This window comes from Acomys minous (assembly GCF_964271855.1).
Source record: "Acomys minous genome assembly, chromosome: 12".
In the NCBI taxonomy this organism is placed as follows: Eukaryota; Metazoa; Chordata; class Mammalia; order Rodentia; family Muridae; genus Acomys; species Acomys minous.
In genome coordinates this window covers 21785710-21806390 of record NC_140493.1, presented here as the reverse complement: position 1 = coordinate 21806390, position 20681 = coordinate 21785710, and the positions used below count along the sequence as shown (strand labels likewise).

At 44.2% G+C, this 20681-nt stretch overlaps 2 protein-coding genes across 5 annotated transcripts in view; one reads left to right on the top strand and one right to left on the bottom strand.

Moving 5' to 3' along the window:
• Window positions 1–11433, bottom strand: part of ENTHD1 (ENTH domain containing 1) — a 113186-nt gene extending 101753 nt beyond the window's left edge. For 3 of the 4 annotated variants that reach the window (XM_084751537.1, XM_084751539.1, XM_084751540.1), the window contains exons 1-2: window positions 10978–11050; window positions 5968–6459 (exon numbers count right to left, since the gene is read on the bottom strand). In XM_084751537.1, coding sequence (XP_084607663.1) covers window positions 5968–6316 — 349 coding nt within the window. In that variant the 5' untranslated portion in view covers window positions 6317–6459; window positions 10978–11050. Of the gene's footprint in view, window positions 1–5967; window positions 6460–10977; window positions 11051–11394 lie in introns of those variants that run through there. The other variant, XM_084751538.1, reaches the window with a different exon arrangement.
• A 6475-nt stretch (window positions 11434–17908) lies between these two features.
• Window positions 17909–20681, top strand: part of GRAP2 (GRB2 related adaptor protein 2) — a 71549-nt gene continuing 68776 nt past the window's right edge. Inside the window, exon 1 of the mRNA XM_084750344.1 lies at window positions 17909–18272. The gene's annotated coding sequence lies outside the window, so the exon portion shown is untranslated. The remainder of the gene's footprint in view (window positions 18273–20681) is intronic.

Sequence of the window (20681 nt, the reverse complement as noted above, 5' to 3'; positions counted from 1 at the left end):
CTCATGTATGCTGTGGCACACCGCACGTGCCTTCACACACACACACACACACACACACACACACACACACACACACACCAGTAGTAATAGTAATAATGACATTGAAGCTGGGCATGGTGGCACACGCCTTTAATCCCAGCACTCAGGAGGCAGAGGCAGGTGGATCTCTGTAAATTCAAGGCCAGCCTGGTCTACAGAATGAGTTCTAGGACAGCCAAGGCTACACAGAGACAAAACCCTGTCTCAAAAACAAACAAACAAATAATGACATTGAAATGTACCTAACTCATCAGGAACAGAATAAAACTTACTCAACCTGAGCAAATATAAAAAGCCCTCAGCTCGAGCTGGGGAGATGGCTCAGAGGTTAAGAGCACCACCTGCTCTTCCAGAGGTCCTGAGTTCAATTCCCAGCAACCACATGGTGGCTCACAACCATCTATAATGAGATTTGGTGCCCTCTTCTGGCCTTCAGGTATAAAGCAGTCATATACATTAAATAAATAAATGTTGGTTTCTTTTAAAGCCCTCAGCTCACCAACATGGTGTCACAAATGTATACTCCTAGCATTTGGGAGGCCGAGGCAGGAGGACGGTGAGTTCCAGGCCAGCCTGTGTTACACAGGGAGACCCTGTCTCAAAACAAAAAAAAAAAAAAAAAAAAAAAAGGAAGAAAAGAAAAAAACAAAACAAAACAAAACTTCCAATCTGGGCTGGCAATACTCCTTGCCAAGACCCACAGACTATCCAGCAACAACAACAACAACAACACCCAGGCATGAGAAATCCTCTTTTGAGCTGTTGGTCAGGGTTCCCCAAACACAAAGCACTACAGGCTACTGCTGTTGTGTTTGGTTGCCCCCAGAGGTGGAAGGTAAGTCCCTGTTCCTGAAGACACCATGCACTTCAGACACACAGGCCCAGAGGACCTGAGCCGAATCCAACCTGAAAGCCTCCTCCTTGAGGACCAGCTTTCCTGGAACCAGAAGGAGCCATGCAGCTGCCAAAGGAGGGGAACAAGCAACCGTGCTCCCCAGTTATGATGCCCACGGCCCACATCAGCAACCAGCACGCAACAGTAATGCTCAGGGTGCAGGAGTGGCCGCACACTGTGGCAGTAACCAACAGTTGTCTAATTGGGCTTACGGCCCACTCAACAAGAAGGAAATTGTGCCTGGTTCTGGAAACCTAGACAACTGCTCAAGGCCAGTGAAGTCATGGATCTCGGAGGAGAATCTACAACCTCCATTTTACTAAGCCAATATAATCCCTAACTGCACTGGAAATCTTTATCTTCATTCCCACAGCTAAGTGTAGTTCTCACCCCTCATCAAGGAAGCTTCTCCTTGTAGCAGAGGGAGACCGTTACAGAAATCCACAACCAATCAAGATGCAGAGCTGTGGAGCCCAGTCCCACTGTACATCTGCAGCACAACTCCTGCACCTAAGGTCAGAGGTCATAACAGAAGAAGGGTCAGAAAGATGGTAAGAGCCAAAGGAGCAGGAAGTTTGCTGAGAGATGATGTTTCCTAGAAATATCAGAAGCTACAACCATGATGTCTCATCAACATGGCTGCCTAAACAAGACCTCGGCGTGGACAATACCAAAGGACGTGCTGCCCTGGAAGGGAGAAAGCTCATGAGGCCTCAGCCCTGGACAAGGAACTGCAGGCAAGTAAGGGACTACAGGAGGCAGGAGGAACCGTCCTCACTAGAGGAGAGCACACCAGTCGGTTACCCAGTACCAAATGGCCAGTCTGAAAACACGCAGACAAGTAACATTTTATGCACTTATTTGTGTATTTAATAATACATATACATATATCTTTAGAAAAATACATATATAGAGAGATAGATAGATAGATAGATAGATAGATAGATAGATGTATATCAACAATTAAACAAAAAAAAGGCCATAAATTTTAAAGAGCAAGGTGGGAGTCTGTGGGAGAGTTTGGAATGAAGAGAGAAATGATATAATTTATAATCTCAAAAAGTAAAAAGAAAAAAGTTTAAAAAGAAAAAAATTCATAAGAAAGCAGTGTTCCCCAAATTTGTCTGGAGAGCCAATGCAATACCAGCCAAAATTCTATTGCCCATTTGTCTGAACAGAAAGTGGTAAGCTGACATTAAATCCACAAGGAAATGCAAGAGACTTGGAATGCATTAAGGAAGGAAGAATGGAGGCTGGAAGGATGGCTCAGTGGTTAAGAGCTGCTCTTCCAGAGGTCCAATTCCCAGCACCCACACTGTAGCTCATAAATGTCTGTAACTCCAGCTCCAGAGGCTCTAACATCCTCTCACAGACATACATGTAGGCAAAACACCAATGCAAATAAAAAATATTTTTAAAAGATTTATTTATTATTTACACAGTATTCTGCCCACATGTGTGCCTGCCCACCACAAGAAGGCACCAGATCGCATTACAGATGGTTGTGAGCCACCATGTGGTTGCTGGGAATTGAACTCGGGACCTCTGGAAGAGCAGACGGTGCTCTTAACCTCTGAGCCATCTCTCCAGCCCATAAAATATATTTTTTAAAGGAAGACTGGAGTTGAAGTAGTCACTCTCCTTGATTTCAAGTATTACTACAAAGATATAGCAATATGCTGGCAAATGAAAAAACACAGACCTATGAGGACACAGATTAGAGGAGAGAATGACTCGTCACAAGGAGCCAGCGTAACTCAAGGGGGAAGAACATGTTTTCAAAATGTCATAAGAACTAACTGGGTATCCACATGCAAAAGAACTTGAAGTGGGCCAGGCACGGTGGTGCACGCCTTTAATCCCAGCACTTGGGACACAGAGGCAGGCAGATCTCTGTGAGTTTGAGGCCAGCCTGGTCTACAAGAGTCCAGGACAGCCAAGATAACACAGAGAAACCTTGTCTCAAAAAAAAAAAAAAAAAAAAGAACTTGAAGTGGGCCCCCTATCTCTCATATCATACAGAAATATTAAGTCTACAGGAATCCAAGATCTGAATAAGAGAGTGTGCTAGCTAGTGCTATGTAACTTGACACAAGCACAAGTTAGAGTTACCTGGAAGGAGGGAACTTCAACTGGAAAAAAAAATGCCTCCAAAAGATCCAGCTATAAAGCATTTTTTTAAAATTAATGATTGATGAGGAAGGGCCCAGGCCACTGTGAGTGGTGCCATCCCTGGGCTGGTGGCCTTGGGTTCTGTAAGAAAGCAGGCTGATAAAGCCATGGGAAGCAAGCCAGTAAGCAGCACCCCTCCATGGCCTCTGCGTCAACTCCTCCCTCCAGGTTCCTGCCCTGTTTGAGTTCCTGTGCTGACTTCCTTCAACGATGAACAGTGATGTGGAAGGGTAAGCTGTTTCTTGGTCATGTCGTTTCACAGCAGCAATAGAAACCCTAAGACAACAGAGTCAACACAACAAAACTCTTAGGAGAAAATAGAGGCATAATTAGCTGGGCAAGGTGGTGCATGCTTTTAATATCAGCATCAAGGAGGCAGAGGCAAGTGGATCTCTGTGAGTTCAAAACCAGCCTGGTCTACACAGCAAAGCTCCAGGCCAGCTAGGGATATGCAGTAAGACTCCTTTTAAAAATAATAATAAACTTTTGTGCACAGGAGGACATACACATCAAGAGATCACAGAGACAACCTACAGAGGAGCAGAAGGTACTTCCAAGCCACCTCTCTGCTAAGAGACTCGTACACAGAATACTAAAGAACTTTCACAACTCAACAATAAAAGAATGCATTTGAAAACAGGCAAAGGGCTTGAAAAGGCATTTCTAAAAGACAGCAGGTGCATCTCCATCAAGGACGTGATGCTTGAGATCAAGATTCTCAGAGGAATGGAAGTCAAAGCACAGCGAGGCCAACTTCATATCCAGTGGGATTAACCATAATTTTAAGTAGGACGAAATAACAAGCGCTAGCAAGGACACAGGAAGAAGGAAAGCCTCTTACACTGCTAATAGGAATGCAAGATGGTTCAGTGCCCCCGGAAAGGCTCAGCAGATCCTCAAAAGGCCAAACACCGATATTCACACACGTCCTAGCAATTCTACCATCTCTCTCAAGAACTGAAAGCAGAGACCTGACCTGACACACACTGATGTTCACTGCAGCCTTATTCACAAGAGCTCACAAGGAGAACCAGCCCATGAATCTATCAACAGATGAACAGATTTGCTTAAATGTGCAAAGCACAGAAAATAAACTGTTATTCAACCACAAAAGTATCGAGCTCTGATACATCCTGCCACATGGATGAACCTCAAGGGCCGTAGGGTGAGAGAAATAAGCCTGACGAGAAGGAAAAAAAATATATTAAAATTCCACTTTTATGTGAGAGGACTTTTAAATTAATCAAGATAGAAAGTAGAGGCTTAGTGGATTGGGAATGAAGAGTTATTGCTTAATGTTGACAGCGTGCTTTTAAAAAATATGTTTAAACAAGAGTGGCGATGGCTTCACAGCAGAGTAAATGTAATTAATGCCACCAAACTGCACTTACAAACCTAAGTATGAGCCTGGCATGGTGATAGCACATACTGCTAATCTCAGCACTTGGAAGGTGGGGGTAGGAAGATCAGGAGTTCAAGGTCAACTCAACTCAGCTACTTAATAAACTCAAGTCCACATGAGATTCTGACTAAAAAATATTAATATAAATGAACGCAAAAAGGTTAAGTCTTGATCCAGCTATCACACCTTATAATACACGACCTTATACTTATATGTACCTTACATAAACAGCCTTATATTTTATATATAATATATACGTAGGCTCATATCTAAGTGTGCAGTTTGTATGGTATTGTGAATTATATCCAAACAAGACTTTTTATGAAGAGGAAAGACAAAAAGAAACAAGCTCTTACGCTGTGGAAAGGCATGGAGGAAGCTCGGGGTGTAATGTCGGCGAAAGAAGCCAGCTTTATAACATCATGACGCCTGGAAACAGCAGGACTGTGAAGACAAGGGGCTTCCAGGGCCAAGAGGGGAGGGTGGGTCCTAAGGCTTGGGGGAGTGAGAGGCCCTGTGCTGTCCTGGGTGGTGGGCACAGGGTTACGGCCAACTGTGCTGCGTGTAAACCATGAGCGTTAGCAGTAGCAACATTGGCTGCCATTTGTAGCAAATGTCCCTCCCTGATGTTAGTAATTGGAGAGATGGTGGGTGGGTGGAGAAGGGTGCATAGAAACCACTTTTTGTATAATTTTTGTATTTTTTAAAACTGTAGTTTTAAAATGCAGTAACCACAGAGTATAACTATAGCAAACTTTCTTCCCTTCTCACTTAAAACCCATCACTTTAAACACAAATTATAACTTTGTATTTCTAACACAAAGGAAAAGAATGCTGACTCTTGACCTCTGCAAATTATTTGGCACCAATTCACTTTAACACTCTATTCGGCTCTTCCTAGGTCACCTCCTCTCCATGCCCAGAATTATGTCATGAACTTCTACACTTCTGTTAGGTACCCCCATCTCTATAGCCTTCAGAGATCCCAGAACTCCCAGAAACACTTCTCTAGTGTGTGACTAAGTTCCAACCTAATTATAATTATGAATTATAGTGACATCAATATACAAACTTCTGTGCTCTCCTCTTTTCATTTGCTGTTTTTGTTTTTCTATGAGGTGTCATGGGATCAGGACCCCAAGTGTGAAAGCAATCATACTGTTCTCCCAAGTGTCATAGTCAGCACAGAGGCTGAAGATGCGACTCACAGCTGCCTAAGAAGAAAGGTGGCCGGGACACTTAAGGACAACTCTTCAAGCCCAGCGTGACGGTGTGCACCTGTCATCCCAGCATGTGGGAGGGCAGGGCGGGAGTCTAGGCTACACAACAAGATACTCTCAAAATCAAAAAACAAACAAACAAGCAAACAAACAAACAAGCCCAGTTTAGGGTTTAAAACAGGGTCTGCCCAGCGAGCCTTTGTTTACAGGTGCCCTGTCTCTTTTTTACGAACTGTTACCTTGGTCTTTTCCAGCTTCGTCTATGTGTTGAAACTCTTTGAGCATCTGCAGGCTACAGAAGCCCTCTCTGCAGTACTGAATAACTTTCCTGGAACCGTTCTTGATGAGGTAGTCCATCAGGGCGAGGGACTTGTACACGTGGCGCCAGTTCTTGCCATGGTCACTGAGTCGCTGCCACAGCATGTGCATGATCTGGGAGAGGGAGGCCGAGTTGAAGGTCATGTCACTGATAGCTAACATCAGGGAGCTGGAGGGACCCCAGGGGTCGTTGGAAGTTGCTTCCCTGACTTTTATTTCAGCCTCTGAGTAATTTTTCACAAAGTTCTTCACTTGCCTCCTGAGTGCCATAGCTACAATGAGTGTGAAGGTGAGGGCGGGTGAGAGCGATGGGACAGGGACGGCTGGTTTACGGAGCTCCTGACAGATCTGTCCCTGGGTCTGCAGCTCTCAAACACAAGTGATTTGTCTCCACATGGTAAAGTATCGATTTCCTGCAAGGAAAGTATGAAAAATGTGTAAGTTCCTTTTAAAAGAAAAATGTCTACAGAAGGCCAAGTTAGTCTGGAGGAAAAAAATCTAGATTTAATTCCCAAGTCAGCCAGAAGGGAGGAGGGGACTATGTAGGCGAGGATGAGCACCAGAAAAGCCCTAACAAGACTGACCTCCATTATCCAAAGCAATGTAGGTTGTCTATCTGTTCCTAAAAGTTGCTGCAGAAAATGTCACTCAATCCCTTTGGCAAGAAATACAGTAAGTATAAAGGCACAGAGCAGACCAATTAGTATTTCAGGAGGGTTGTTTGTTTGTTTGTTTGTTTGTTTGTTTTTCGAGACATCAAGACAGGGTTTCTCTGTGTAGCCTTGGCTGTCCTGGAACTCTGTAGACCAGGCTGCCCTCAAACTCAGAAATCTGCCTGCCTCTGCCTCCCAAGTGCTGGGATTAAAATTATGTGCTGCCACCACCCAGCTGACATCTCTTTTCTAACCTATGCTGCCATTATACAAATATTGTGCCTGGAAAACAATTTACATGCTGGTAAAAACTGAATGTGAGGCCCTCCCAGTACACTTAGCTCTAGAACGACAAATCTAAACTTAATCACATCTAAACACATTCTGCTTTCTTGTCCATCTAGGGAGCCAGCACTAAGACAAATATTCTACCTTCTTGGATTACAACCAATGTGTGGCACCCAAAAACCAGTATTTTAGCCCGGAAACAACCAGCAAACTAGGGGGAAAGGTTCAATTACTTTCTTTACTCACCTTCAGGAAAAAGATATAGCTTTAAAATTCAACAGTGTTAAATGGCATTTGAATAGGGAATTGTAAGGAACTCCCTAAAATCTGGAGTGATTACCATGTGTCTGACAATTTCCCAGATACATAGAAATGGAAGATATTTAGGTTAATATAAAAGCACATTAAAACTTAAGAGGAGTATGTAGCCCCAAGAATTCACAAGATGCTTGTGAATTATCAGTTTATAATTTACATGAAACTGTCCCTTTCCTCTTTTTCATTACTCTGCAGGAAGGTGAGTCACTCAGTTTGCAATTTCTCTAGTGATTCACCTCCGACAACTACCAAGGCACTGTGCCAAACTGATTTCAAGCCCTGATGAGCATCCAGACCCAATGAAGCCTAGATGGACTTAATCAGATTTCACTATCAAAGCTGCACACACACAAAAGAAAAAAAAATCAGACCCATAACGACTGTTTGGTATTTTTAGTTTTGTTTCCTTGGCTCCTAGCTCACGCCTGATTAATTTGTGTGTCAAAGGAAGACATAATTGTCAGATGCATGGTAAATGAACTATCACTTAAAAAAAATAAAAAACAGGAGCTCATCAGCCATTCTGTCCCTCCTCTTTTTGACTCAAGCCCAATGCACTCTCAAATAAATGAGACAGAAAATATAATCGATTTAATTAACATTTCTCAGAAAGAGACCATATCCTTCATAGGCTATAGAAAAGGAGAAGTGTGTTTCTGTGGCTTTCTGGTTGCCTCGTTTGCACCCTGAATACAAGCATTTTGTCTGACTTCCTCCTACAGCAAAAATCTGATTTATAAATGTTTCAATAAGCTATTAAAACTTTCAATTTCTACTGTCCTTTTTTTCTCCTCTACCAAACTTACTCAATGCAGCGCTGTGCTGTAACACCAGCCTAGAGTAGCCAATATTGATCTGTGTCTTCACAAATCTATTTTTTTAAAAAAAACTGCCTTAGAATTATAACTTGCTGGAATTAAGCAGTTGTTTAAAAAAAAACTTTTGTTTTTATAGCCATCTATCTATATTTTTGAAAGAACCATGTTCATTATTCGGCTTTCCTATATTCTCTGAATTGCATCCTTAAATTTTTGAACTGTTTTCTTAAACAAATTTGCTACACCAGAAAATAAGTGAAGAGCCTTCTAACCTAAAATAGTAGTTTTAAAGGGATGACCCAACACCATGCCAAAAGTAAGTGCTCTCCTAACTGTTACAAACGCCACAAAGAAAAAGGCCTAGCTGGGTAAACTAGTGTCACTGCTCACATGTGCTGACATGGCCATAGAATGAGGCACCATAAAGAGCTCAGTAACAGGCGTCATTTGGAAATGATGAGAGCTTATTATGTTCAGACACTCAACTGTAGAGAAATGCTTCTTACTCGCACCCTGAGGTAACCTGGAGGTTGTAATTACAGTCATGTGCTGCATGTGCAAGGGTGTCATGCATGACTGTGGTCACACAAGATGACATCATAGCCATCTTAGTTTGGGTAAGTATACCCTATGCTGGTGTAGACCTAAGCGTACATTTTTCAGAATGTGCCCCTGGCATTAAGCACCTTTTTGACTAGATAGTATCTGAGACAAAAATCCCTGGCAAGGATACAAGTTTCCACATGTGACTCTCGGTTGTCTGGCTACCTACTTCACCATCACATTGAGAAGAAGGCAATTCATGGCCCAGATTCGTCATCCCTCCGACCTCTGACCTCACCATAAAGGTCATCCTATCATCCACACCCAGTAGATTTCCTTCTTGAGAATGGAATTTCTTTCATGACATTTAAAATAACATGTACTTAACTACTTGTTGTTTGAGTGTGGCAAATAACACCAGACTGGGAGCTCCTGAAGGACAGAACCCTCAACGCCACTGTCTTATATATTACTGCAATCCTACACCTAAGGAGCCCCCCCAACCCCTCCAGCCATGGTGGGAACCCAGGACACATGTGAGGAGTACATGACTAGATGGCTACACGATTCTGCTTTGGGATAACCCAGAAATGATTCTACGGCTTCCCATTTCAAACATGACATTAAAAAACAAAAACAAAACCCCAGCCCCTGTAATTGTCATGTATGTAAAAGTTTAGAATTTGAACAAATGTTTCCAAAGCAATCAACAAATACCTCTTGAGAGCCATTTATACACGTTTGTGAAGAAATGTAAATCATGTTCCCTATGGGGGGAAAACTTCCTGTTTGGAGAACTTTGTTGAATTGAAAATTCAATTGAGGCAGGAAAGCGTTTGTCAGATGATGTTGAGCCACTGGTCCACAATCCCACACAATTTCCTTGAGGCCAGCTGAACTGAAGTTTTGTTGCTGTTTTGAAAGGCACCGCAGTGCCTGTACCACACACTACAGAATACACACAGTGAGGGGTAGGGATGCTCTGAGCAACGGGCCCCGCCAACATATTTGCAACAAAACTTGTAGATATTTGGTACAGAGGTTATCAGCAGTCTCATTTCAGTTCAGATTTCCCTAAGTAAGTTAAAAAAAAAAAAAAAGGGAAACTGGTCTTCGAAACTTTAGATTTCATAACCGAAACTAAAGGACTGGAGAACTAGAGGGAGAGGGCTCCGTGGTTAGGAACACTGACTGTTCTTCCAGAGGAACTGGGCTCTATTCCCAGCACCTACACAGTGGCTACGACTCTGCAACTCCAGTTCCAAGGAATCTGACACCTCTTCTGACCTGTCTGGAGAGGTATCTGACGGTGCTTTTCAGGTACTGCACATGAGGTGCAGTACCCATGCAGAGAAAACACCCATACACATAAAATTAAAAACAACAACAACAACAACAGAACAAACAAACAAAAAAACAAAAAACAAAACCCAGAGGAACTATCCAGATGTGGGCATTAAGAACAGTAGCATCTCAGACGCTGACCGCTCAAAGGCGTCTCTGGAAAGACACAGCAGAGAGAACACTAGAAAGAAAGCCCAGTCCTTGTTTGTTTGCGTTCTGCCTACAGACATGAGTTTGGCTCAGGAGGAAGTAGGCTCTGGTGGAGACTGCTAATCAAACCATTACAAGGAACACCGTGGCATTGAAAGGGGTTACGGTTTTGATTGAAAGAACTCGATGCTGAACGAGGAAGAGAAACTTTTCTGAGCTGCTTCCATGTGAAGCGATTTTTCCCAAAGTTGATTACATGGCAACCTCTATCCCAGCAAGGAGGCGATAAGGGAAATGGGTGCACAAGGCACAGTTCCCACCCAAGGGAATCGCTACACCATGGCTTTGTGAGGTGTCACATCCGTGCATTTAAGATCCAATGGCACGGATCTGAGGTCCATTCCCTAATTAAATGACACCTCTGAGCCTTAGTTCCCTCATCTACAGCACAGGGCTACGGTGAGGAAGAAAGGCACGGGATTTGGAGAGAATTCTGAAAAATGGAGGATAGAGATCCAGAGAATCAACTTCCGCTAGACAGGGACTTTCCTGGCACCCTCTTTCCAGGTTTTCACACAAGCGTAGGACACAGTTTCCTGAGATGGGGAACTTCGCTGAGGAAACTTCTGGAAAGAGGGAGGGGCTGCATGGCATCCAATAGCAGCAGCCTCAGGGCCCCGCCCGCCGGCCGGCCTGTCCTGTGCCTAGGGCGGAACGGTGGCTACTGGCAAGTTAGGTGGGAAGGCCACTGGCTTCCCTCCATCCACTTTGTTCTGCCCTGGAGGTTACTATCCGATGGGCCCTTCCAGCCACCTACCTGGGCATCTCCTTCCCATCAAAATATCAAACCCCCGAGACCCCCCGCCCCCCAGAGCGATCTTCGTCCCAAGAGCCCACGCCGTTGCCCACTTCCGCTCCCTTGCTTCCGCTTCCTCACTTCCGGCCCCTTAGTGCCTGCTACTCGCAGGGCCTCTAACAAGGCGTCTGCGGTAGGTCTATCCTCTTGGCCGGATCAAACAGACCAAAGACAAAAGTCCTTGATATCCAATCTCGGTTAGTAGCACTGTTTTGAATTTTGCTTTCTAGATTTCTACGATTTGTGTTACTATTGTGCTGGATCAGAGGTGCCACCCTGCAAGCCCTGACTGCCACCTCGGAGCTTAGCTAGAGGGGGGAAAGCCGTGTGACTAATGGTCAGCGCCGCAGTAGCTCTGAGGACAGCTCCGGCTCTCACCGAGGGCTAGTCTTTGATATATTCATGCCATCAGCAGTGAGCTTACGCTTTGTACCCGGCAGGAAGGACCCAGAGATAAAGCATAGCGTTACGCTGCATGAGTTTACAGGTTAGTGGAGGTGACAGGCGCAGTCATAGAAGATTGTGACAAGATATGTATTGCATAATGAGAGAGGAGACAGCATCTAATTTCTGCCAAGGAGTATTTAAGGGCAGGACATTTTACATCCGAATTAAATCGTAAAGGATGACAGGGAGTTCACGGGGTAGACAAAGAAGAGGGGGGCATCAGAGACAAAGGACGATTCTTGTATAAAGGCAGGAACACAGAGAGCACCTATTATCTCAGTGGAACTGCAAGTCCTCTCGTGGCTGTGACAGTAGAGCTAGCTGTTAGTGGAGCAACAGTGGAGGGAGACGAAGTGACAGAGTTAAGGCAAGTCCCAAAGAGCCTCCTCCCTATGGACACTGACAGTATAATCGAGTTCATGTTTTAAAACACGCTGGTGACTAAATGAAATTTTGACTAGGATGGAAAGACTTAGAGGGTAGGAAAAGACTTTGAAATTAAAAAGTAAAGTTTGATTCTTTTTATCCTCCACGGCTTCAGCTACCATAATAGCCAAAGTAATTGATACTGACATGTATGTCAATAGAGAAGTCAAATATGAAATCGTGAGAAATATGAAAGAAGTTGGTATGTTTGAAATACTGCATAACTGGAAATAATATAATGAAGGTGGAGCCAGAAGCAAAACGAAAAGGCAGCCTGGAAAACAGATTGTCTGGGGCCTTGAGTTTCATTCTAAGATATTTAGATTTTATTCCATGAAGTAGTGAGGGAACAAACAAGTGATTTATACAGTAAGTTATAATTTACACACATCGTATGTACATTTCAAAGAGCTGCTAAAATTGGTCATTATCATCTTATTTTACATGCGGAGGAACTACATTCATTTCTCTATCACTAAGAAACTGCTCTGTGCTAGGCTCTATGCTGCACCATGAGAATACAAGAAAATTATAGACTGATCAAAATCACCCCCATGAAAGGCTGCATGGTGAAGGCAGCCATAGAGTGCAGTGGGAACAAAGAAAAGACTTCTGGAGGAGATGTGCTTGTAGAAATATCTGGGTGATAAGGATTGTTTAGGATATCCAATAACTGGACTCTGGAACCTAATCACTGGTGTCCAACTCCGTCCTCATTGCCTGCATCCAAAGACAGCCCTCTGTCCTTGATTTTTGAGTCCCATTGATATTTTCAGTCACCAGTCTATGTGCTGTTCTGTGAGACCAGAGATTGCCATTTTAAACCATTCCGTTTTCTCTTTGGGGGTGGGGTGGGATTTTGCATGTGTTCAGAAGACTTCAAAGGACAGAACGCTGCAGTAATTCTGGGAATAAGTGAAGAAGGCCCAAGACAGAAATACAGAAGTGCCCACTTCCCCACAGCTCCAAATTCAGTTTCAGTTACCCACAGTCAGCTATAGGCCAGAAATATTAAATGGATAAGTCCAGAAAAAAAATCATTAGTTACCCACAGTCAACTATAGGCCAGAAATATTAAATGGATAAGTCCAGAAAAAAATCATTAGTTACCCACAGTCAGCTATAGGCCAGAAATATTAAATGGATAAGTCCAGAAAAAAAATCATTAGTTACCCACAGTCAACTATAGGCCAGAAATATTAAGTAGATAAGTCCAGAAAAAAAAATCATTAGTTACCCACAGTCAACTTTAGCCCAGAAATATTAAGTGGATAATTCCAGAAGAAAAAAAAAGTTTAAATTGGATGCCATTTGAAAGCATAATGCCCTGGACATCCCATTTCATTCCAGCTGGTACCCAACATATCCCCCTTTCCAGTGTTTGTATGTTGAATATACTACCTCTCCAAGGGTCACTTAATGGCTGTCAGATGGACTGAGTCATGGCTGTGCTTTGTTCAAGAAACCCACTGAGACAGCCTACATCTAGTTTACAGTACCTGTTGTGCTTTATAGTAGCCTAAGACTGCTTCACAACGCCTGCTCCTCTCATTTCCTGCCATCAAGCAGGCATTGTATTTAAAAAAAAAAAAAAAGGGTACTAAACACAGTACAGTAAGATCCTTTTGAAAAGCCATGTCACTGAGTGTTTTGCCTGCGTGTATGTCTATGCTCCCATGTGTGCCTGGTGCCCAAGGAGGTCAGAAGGGATTGAGTCCCCTGTAGCTAGAGTTTCAGATGGAGGTCAGAAGGGATTGAGTCCCCTGTAACTAGAGTTTCAGATGTTTGTGAGCCACTGTGTGGATGCTGGGAACCAAACCCAGGCCCTCTTCAATAATGGCAATTGCTCCTAACTCCTGAGCCATCCCTACAGCCCCTTGCTTTGTTTTGTCTTTTGAGACACTCTCACTATGCAACTCAGGCTAACCTGGAACTCCTATACACCAGGCTGGCCTTGAACTCATGGCGAGCCTGCTGCCTGTCTCCTGAGTGCTGGGATTAAACACGGTGCCCCTGGCCTCCACCTATCATTTATTGAAATATATTACCACTGTTCTTCACCATTGTTCATCTCTTGCTATGCCTAATGTGTAAGTTTAACAGTATCATGTACAGGAAAAACCACAGTACCTAACGGGGCTTGGTACACATGCAGTGTCAAGCATCCATCTAAGTCTGAGTGTGTCTCCTCCAACTAAAATGGAGTGGCTGCAATGGGTGTGCTGTGTGTTCTGTTCCAATTGTACTACAGCTATAAAGTCCCTGGGCTTGACTCTAAAACATATAGGGATAAGAGAAAAAAAGGGGAGTCTGCAGTGATCCTTCCATTTCTCTCTTGGGTGACTGCAAATGGCTGTTGTTCATCAAGATTATATAAGGTGGTTTAACGGGAATAAGAGATAAAATCTGGTTCCACCAGTGTTGCTATGAGGACCCCTATGAGTTGAAGCCACCAGAAGACAGGCTAGTGGAGAGAAGGGAGGAGGTTTACAGCCTACTTTGAAAGCTTGAGGGGAATCAACACAGAGAAAGTGATAGGTGAGGCAGGTGGAAATAAGATGATGCACCCCCAAAGGCTGTAGCCCCCGTTAAGTGGAGAGCTGCAGAGGAATTGGTTAGGCCCAGCAGGAGTGGGGGATGGGCACCACGCCTGACAGAGTATTAGATAAGGGGGTCCTTTCTATCTGTTGCCCTCCATTAGGGTCACAATTTAGTTGCAATGCTGTAGTATCTCCCCAGCACAAATGCCCTTCTTTGATAAGGAGTTGATTGGTGGGGTGGTTTGTTATTGTTGTTGTTGGTGGTGGTGGTTTTAATTTTCCGAACTTGGAGTTTTACAAAAACCAACAGACTTTACTCAGCTTGGCTCCCAGGGTGTCAATTCCTCTGATCCAGCAAACCCCTCACTTCTCCCTCTCCTGTGGAGGTGCCCTTTCTCCAAATGGTTCTCTTCTCTAGCTATCTTGTGCCCCAGGAGGTAGGTGTTTAGTCTCACAGCTTTAAACCCCCTCCAGGCCCACAGCTCTCGAGGTTTCATTGGCAGTCTTCTCTCTCTTGACCTCCACACTCATCTGTCAAGGGCTCTGACTGCCCTTAGCATGTCTCCTTAACATTTCCAAACCCAGACCCCTGATCCTTTTCACCACTCAGGCTCCCCCACATTGTCTCCTGGGGGTGCAGGGGGGGGCGATGCAGTGGCACCACCCTGTGCTAGTTCCTCAGGCCGTGAGCCGTGGAGTCCTTCTGGATGCTTGTCTTCTATCTACTTCCTGTCCTAATTATCAGGTTCCTTTTGAAATACAAGATGGCTATCAAATAAATGAGTTACCGATGCTACACTTCCAGTAGGTGATACAATGACATTACCAGACTGCCCTTGGCCTGACAGAAGTCTGCTTGCCTCAGCCTCCGGAGAGGGGCTCAACACTGTAACTCAGGATGGCCTCGAACTTACATGCTCTGCTTGAACTCATGGTATTTCTTCTGCCTTGGGATCCTGGGGACTGGAACTAGCTAAAGTTCATGCTCACCCCTTATATGCAGAGCACAGCAGTTCGCTGCCCTTGGCCACAACATGTGTTACGTTCCCCAGTACATTCCTAGCACACCCCTAGAGCCATGCACAGAGGTGTCCAGACTTTATTTATTGAGTGGCTGAACATCTGAATGCACTCCACTGAATCAGAAGTATATATTTTACCCTAAAATCAAATTAAGCACGATTGCACATAAGAAGTTAGGAATGGTGACCCTTCAAAAGGAGCTGCTGGATTTTTTTTTTAAAGCAACTGTGGTTTTTTAAGGACATTTTCTCCATTGAGGATAAGTGGGATTTCACACATCCTGAGTCCTCCCAATTACTGGCTATTTTTCTAAGTGTCTCCTGAGAGTGAAGGCTGAAATGCAGATGTCCTCACACTGGGGTCGTTATTCCTAAACTGTGACTTGGTCCCCCTTCAGTCACAGAGCTGTCACCAAACCAACCACTGAAGTGGCTTCACCCCCATCTCGTGTCTGCCAGTCAGTCAGTTCTCGCTGGCAAAATTCATTCCCCCTGAGGTTCTTCAGCTCTGGAATCTGCCCTTTACTTGGGAGGAGAGGGATTTCCCATTAGGGGACACGATGAAACCCCTCTGAGAGGTTCTAGATAGAAAGAGCCATTCACCATTTTCCCTTCCCGCCCACAACCCAGCTATGCAAGCTGAGAGAGTCATAGCTGACCATTCCATGCCCTTGACTCTCAGCAGTGGAGCCAAGGAAGTTAATCTTAGAGCACAAAGATGGAACTCTGAAGCCTGAGTTACTGTTTTAAAATCAGTGACGTGTTATCTTTAAGATTCGTTGTAATGTGAAAATAATGGCCATCCTGTTCGCACACAACTTAGCTTTAAGGAAATTGTACAGACTTTAAAGAAGCTGGAGAAATGACCCAGTGGAGAAGACTGGGTCTGCTCTTGCAGAGACTCATGTCCGGCAGCTCACTGTGGTCTGTTACCCCAGCTTCACGGGACCCAGCACTCTGCTGGTCTCCATGGGCACTGCATTTGTTTTACATACCTACACATATGCACAAAATTCACATGCACATACCTACACAAATGCACATAATTAAAGCTAAAATAAAATCTTTCTTAAATCCCATTACTAAGGAGTTGGGGGATGCAAATTTCTTCTTCTAGCTCATTTGATGAATATTTACTGAGCACCTACTCTGAGAAAGGTAGCTTGCCAGCTCTATAGCAGGCTTCTTCCTTCCCATTTCAATTGAAATGCTTAACCAAGCAGGTGTGATAATACACATCTTTAAACCCAGCACTTGAGCAGGTGGGATCCAAGTCTTGAGGTTATAACAAGAAGTTAGAGAGTTCTAGGCATAGCCTTGGCTACGTTATGTAAGAAAGCCTGTTTCCAAAAAGGAGGAATAGAAAAGAGGAGGAGGAGGAGGGGAGGAAGAGGAAAAGGAGGAGAAGGAGGAAGAAGAAGAAAGAGTGATTATAATGAGAAGGTTTTAAAAAAAATAAATAAATCTTCAAGCCCAGGGTGGTTAGCACACGCCTTTAATGCCAGCACTCAGGAGGCAGAAGCAAGGGGATCTTTGAGTTCGAGGCCAGCCTGTTCTCCAGAGTGAGTTCCAGGACAGCCAGGGCTACACAGAGAGACCCTGTCTCAAGGAGAAGAAAAAAACTTTTTAAAAAATTAATAGAACAAAACAAAGCTTCAGCAAAGTTCTTCATGTAAAGGAGCAATGAGATGCCACCTCAGAAGGCAAGAATGAAGAATAAGTTAAAATTTTAGAACTTTGAATAGAATCAAGTAGAGAAAACTATCCAAAGATTAATGGAAGTGAGGCCCTAATTATTTCCCTCTTCACTTTGGGTCCAACCTCCAACCCCTAAAGGTGTTGCTTAGCCAGTTGAAATATGTCTCCTTTTTGTGCAAAAGACACAAGAACAAAGAGAAAGGAAGCCGCCTGTGCCGCCTTCACAGGCTGCAGGTGGTGTGGGGGCAGGGCGGGTTAGAAACATGAAGGTGAGAAGCAGGGAGGTTGAGGGAGATGAGTCTTCAGAAAGCCTTGGGTCCAGCTTGCTTAAGAGGATGTGAAATCCCACGGGTCCAAGGGAAGACCCTTGCTCGTGACTGTGGCAAACCTGGACTTCAAACCCCTAGCTCACCGCTGGCTAACACAGTGGGTTAGTGTGTGTCTCTAACAGAGCGCCTGCTCAGAGAGTCTCCCACCCCCTTTCTTTCTTCTCTCAGGTCAAGATTTTTATCACAAGCTAAGAGTTATGGGATGGGATGGAGACACTTAGCAAGCGATTTCTCTGAGATTTTAACATTGTGATTGACCAGGGCGACTTTAACTTTTTCCCCAGTGGCCCCTCTGTGTTTCTCGGGATGGAGGAAGGGGCTTGTTAATGGTCCATATCCAGGATCAGAGATTTCCTTATGTGAATATGAGCGTTGGGGCCGGGAGGGGGGGGGCATTGTTAAAACTGAAACATAAAGAAGCAGGCATGTTTCGGTGAACCTCCTGCGTTTTGGTTCGACTCTAGCAGCAAGAAAACAAAACCACATAATCTACGGCTCACGCCCAGCTCTGTGCAGCAGGGTGTCTGCTAGTTCCTGTGTGGTTTGCCTACAGACTGCAGACTGGCTGGGGGGAGCTTGAAGGGAGAGCAAGAGGCAGGGAGGAGGGAGCTGTCTTGATGGATCTGGGGCTCGTACCCTGCTTCCGCGGGTGCTCAGAAGCCAGCCCAAGGCAAACCTGTAGGCTGAAGAGCGGCAATCTTGACATTTCAGCGCGTCTTCCCACCAGCAAACGAAGATTCTAATAACTCGTTGTCAAAGCCGAGATACACTCTCAACTTCTTCACCTCCAAAAGGTATGTCATACAATGTGGGTGCACACCCTTTAGAAACCTTCAGCGCTTTTAAGATTCTGTGCCCTAAGAGCCAAATCTAACGAAATCGAGTCCCACTGGCTCGCTAAACTTTGCTGTCAATACTCTGTCCATCAGCCCAGGCCTCTTACCTACTTGACTTATGTTACTGGATTATTTGTGACTGGATTCAACTTCTGTCAAATGAACTAGAGAAAACTTGGGCCTTACTTGGCCCATAACAAAGAAAACAGCATGTCCACAAACCGGCTTGGGGCGATCTCTGGAAAAGACTTTGGAGTCCCAGAGGTAAAAATCTCCCTTCAGCAATGAAGGTTCAGCCAGGCGGTGGTGGCACATGCCTTTAATCTCAGCACTTGGGAGGCAGAGGCAGGTGGATTGCCTCTGCAGCCTGAACTACAAAGCGAGTGCAGGACAGTCAAGAATACACAGAGAGACCCTATCTCAAAAAAAAAAAAAACAAAAACAAAAAAACCAACCAACCAACCGACAGCAAACCAGTGAAGGTTCAGCATTTAATCCAAGTTGGGGAGTGGGAGGTGGCAGAGGACTGAGCATCAGTGAATGGAGCCTGGACTCCAAGGTCAGGAACTCTCTGGCTTGCTCGATTTCTCCACCAGCGCAAACTGTAGTTCTGGTGGTTCCTGCTCTCTTTATGAGGAACACTGGTTTGGATTCCTTTAATAAGAGAAAACTTCACGTGGGAAGATATGAGGAGGGGTGTCGTCTATCTTTGTCTCTTTATTAATAGTTATGTACCATTCTTAAGTCCATCTCCAATTTTCACTCTTGTCCCCATCTGCTCCAGAACATGAGGAAGGAATGCAAAGACCGGGTTTTCACTAACTTAAAAATGACTGCATCTACTTACCTCAAATGCAGTCTTATTAGCAAGACATATGTAACCATTTCCATATTATTAAAAGCACACATCCAGAGGCAAATTAAAGGGGCTACTTGGGATCTAGAACACCACAGGGGTAAAGCAGTGATGAGCACGCTTTGTAGGAGTGAGATAAAATGGACAAGCTTTGCATGCGGGTACATTTGTCATAAACTTTTAGTTCTTTAGTAGGTCTGTTTCCTTTTTTTTTTTTTTTTTTTCCTCCCTTCATTTTGATTTCTGAAAGAACATTTAGTTGAATTTGGTCTTCTTTGGTGACTTGACATGGCCTACAAAGCTTGACATTCATAGGATAATTTTACATAGGTCTTCTTTCAAAAAGCTAGTTTGTTTGGTTTGTTTCTAAGACATGGTTTCTCTGTGTAACCCTGGCTGTCCTGGAACTCACTCTGTAGACCAGGCTGGCCTCGAACTCGTAGAGATCTGCCTGCAATGTAGTGCCTTTCAATGCCAAGTTTTAAACACTTCTGACTTACACCCTTTTTGAGACTCTTTTGTGTTTTGTGTTTCGGTTTTCTGTAAAAAGAGGCAGCCCCATATCACTGGAGAAAACTATCCCCATTAAACTCAACTCGGAGAGTCTCCCACGTAGTGAGCTGTAATCTTATTCTCCCTAGATTGTAATAGCTTTCATCTTTTAAAAATGACTGCTGGAGCAGAGGGGAAGGAGGCGATCGATCTGGTCAATATGAAGAGCTGCCTTGGTTGCTAACAATAGTGTCCATGTCTTAGCCTCCAATTGTTTCAGACCTACCTCATAGGGACACGGCAAGAATAAAAGAGTTAACACGGACACCATGCATCTTAGGGAAAGGCACTGAGAAAACTCATAATGGGAACATTATTGTTTCCCTAAATCTTAATCACTTTTCCTCCCATCTCTGCACAAAACACGTCTCTCTTGCTGCCCCAGAGCCATCTCTTTTGGAACGATTGCCTTCTGGAAGAGCTGCCAGTGATCCTGACTTCCACATGCTCATTGATTCCCAGAGAGTAACACCTGCTGCTGTCGGCAGCTTAAAGAGCTCATGCCTGAACTTGAGCAAGCGTGCCCCATTTTCCTGGCTCTAGAAAAGTCTATAATTGTCCACAAACATGTCATTAAGTGTGATTCCATCAGGGTTCCTTAACTAAGTAACAGTTGCCGCTGGGTCTATCCAAGGAACAGACTCTTCGGGCTCCAATGAAGCAAGCTCAAGGGGACAGCCAGGTGGCCCTGTGAGTAAAGATGCTTGCCACCAAATCTAATGGCCTGATTCAATCTCTGGGAGTCACATGGTAAAAGAAGAGAACCCATTCTTACAAGGTGTTCTCTAACTCTACATTTATGCTGTAGCATGCAGTGCACATGTAAATAGTAAAGACTATAAAATAATATTTTAAGAGCTCAAGAGTGGTCACTTAGCATAGTTATTTGAATCAAAGAGTAGAGTAGGTTAGTCCCATTTTGTATAACTGAAATCTTTGCATATCTCCATATGCAAAGG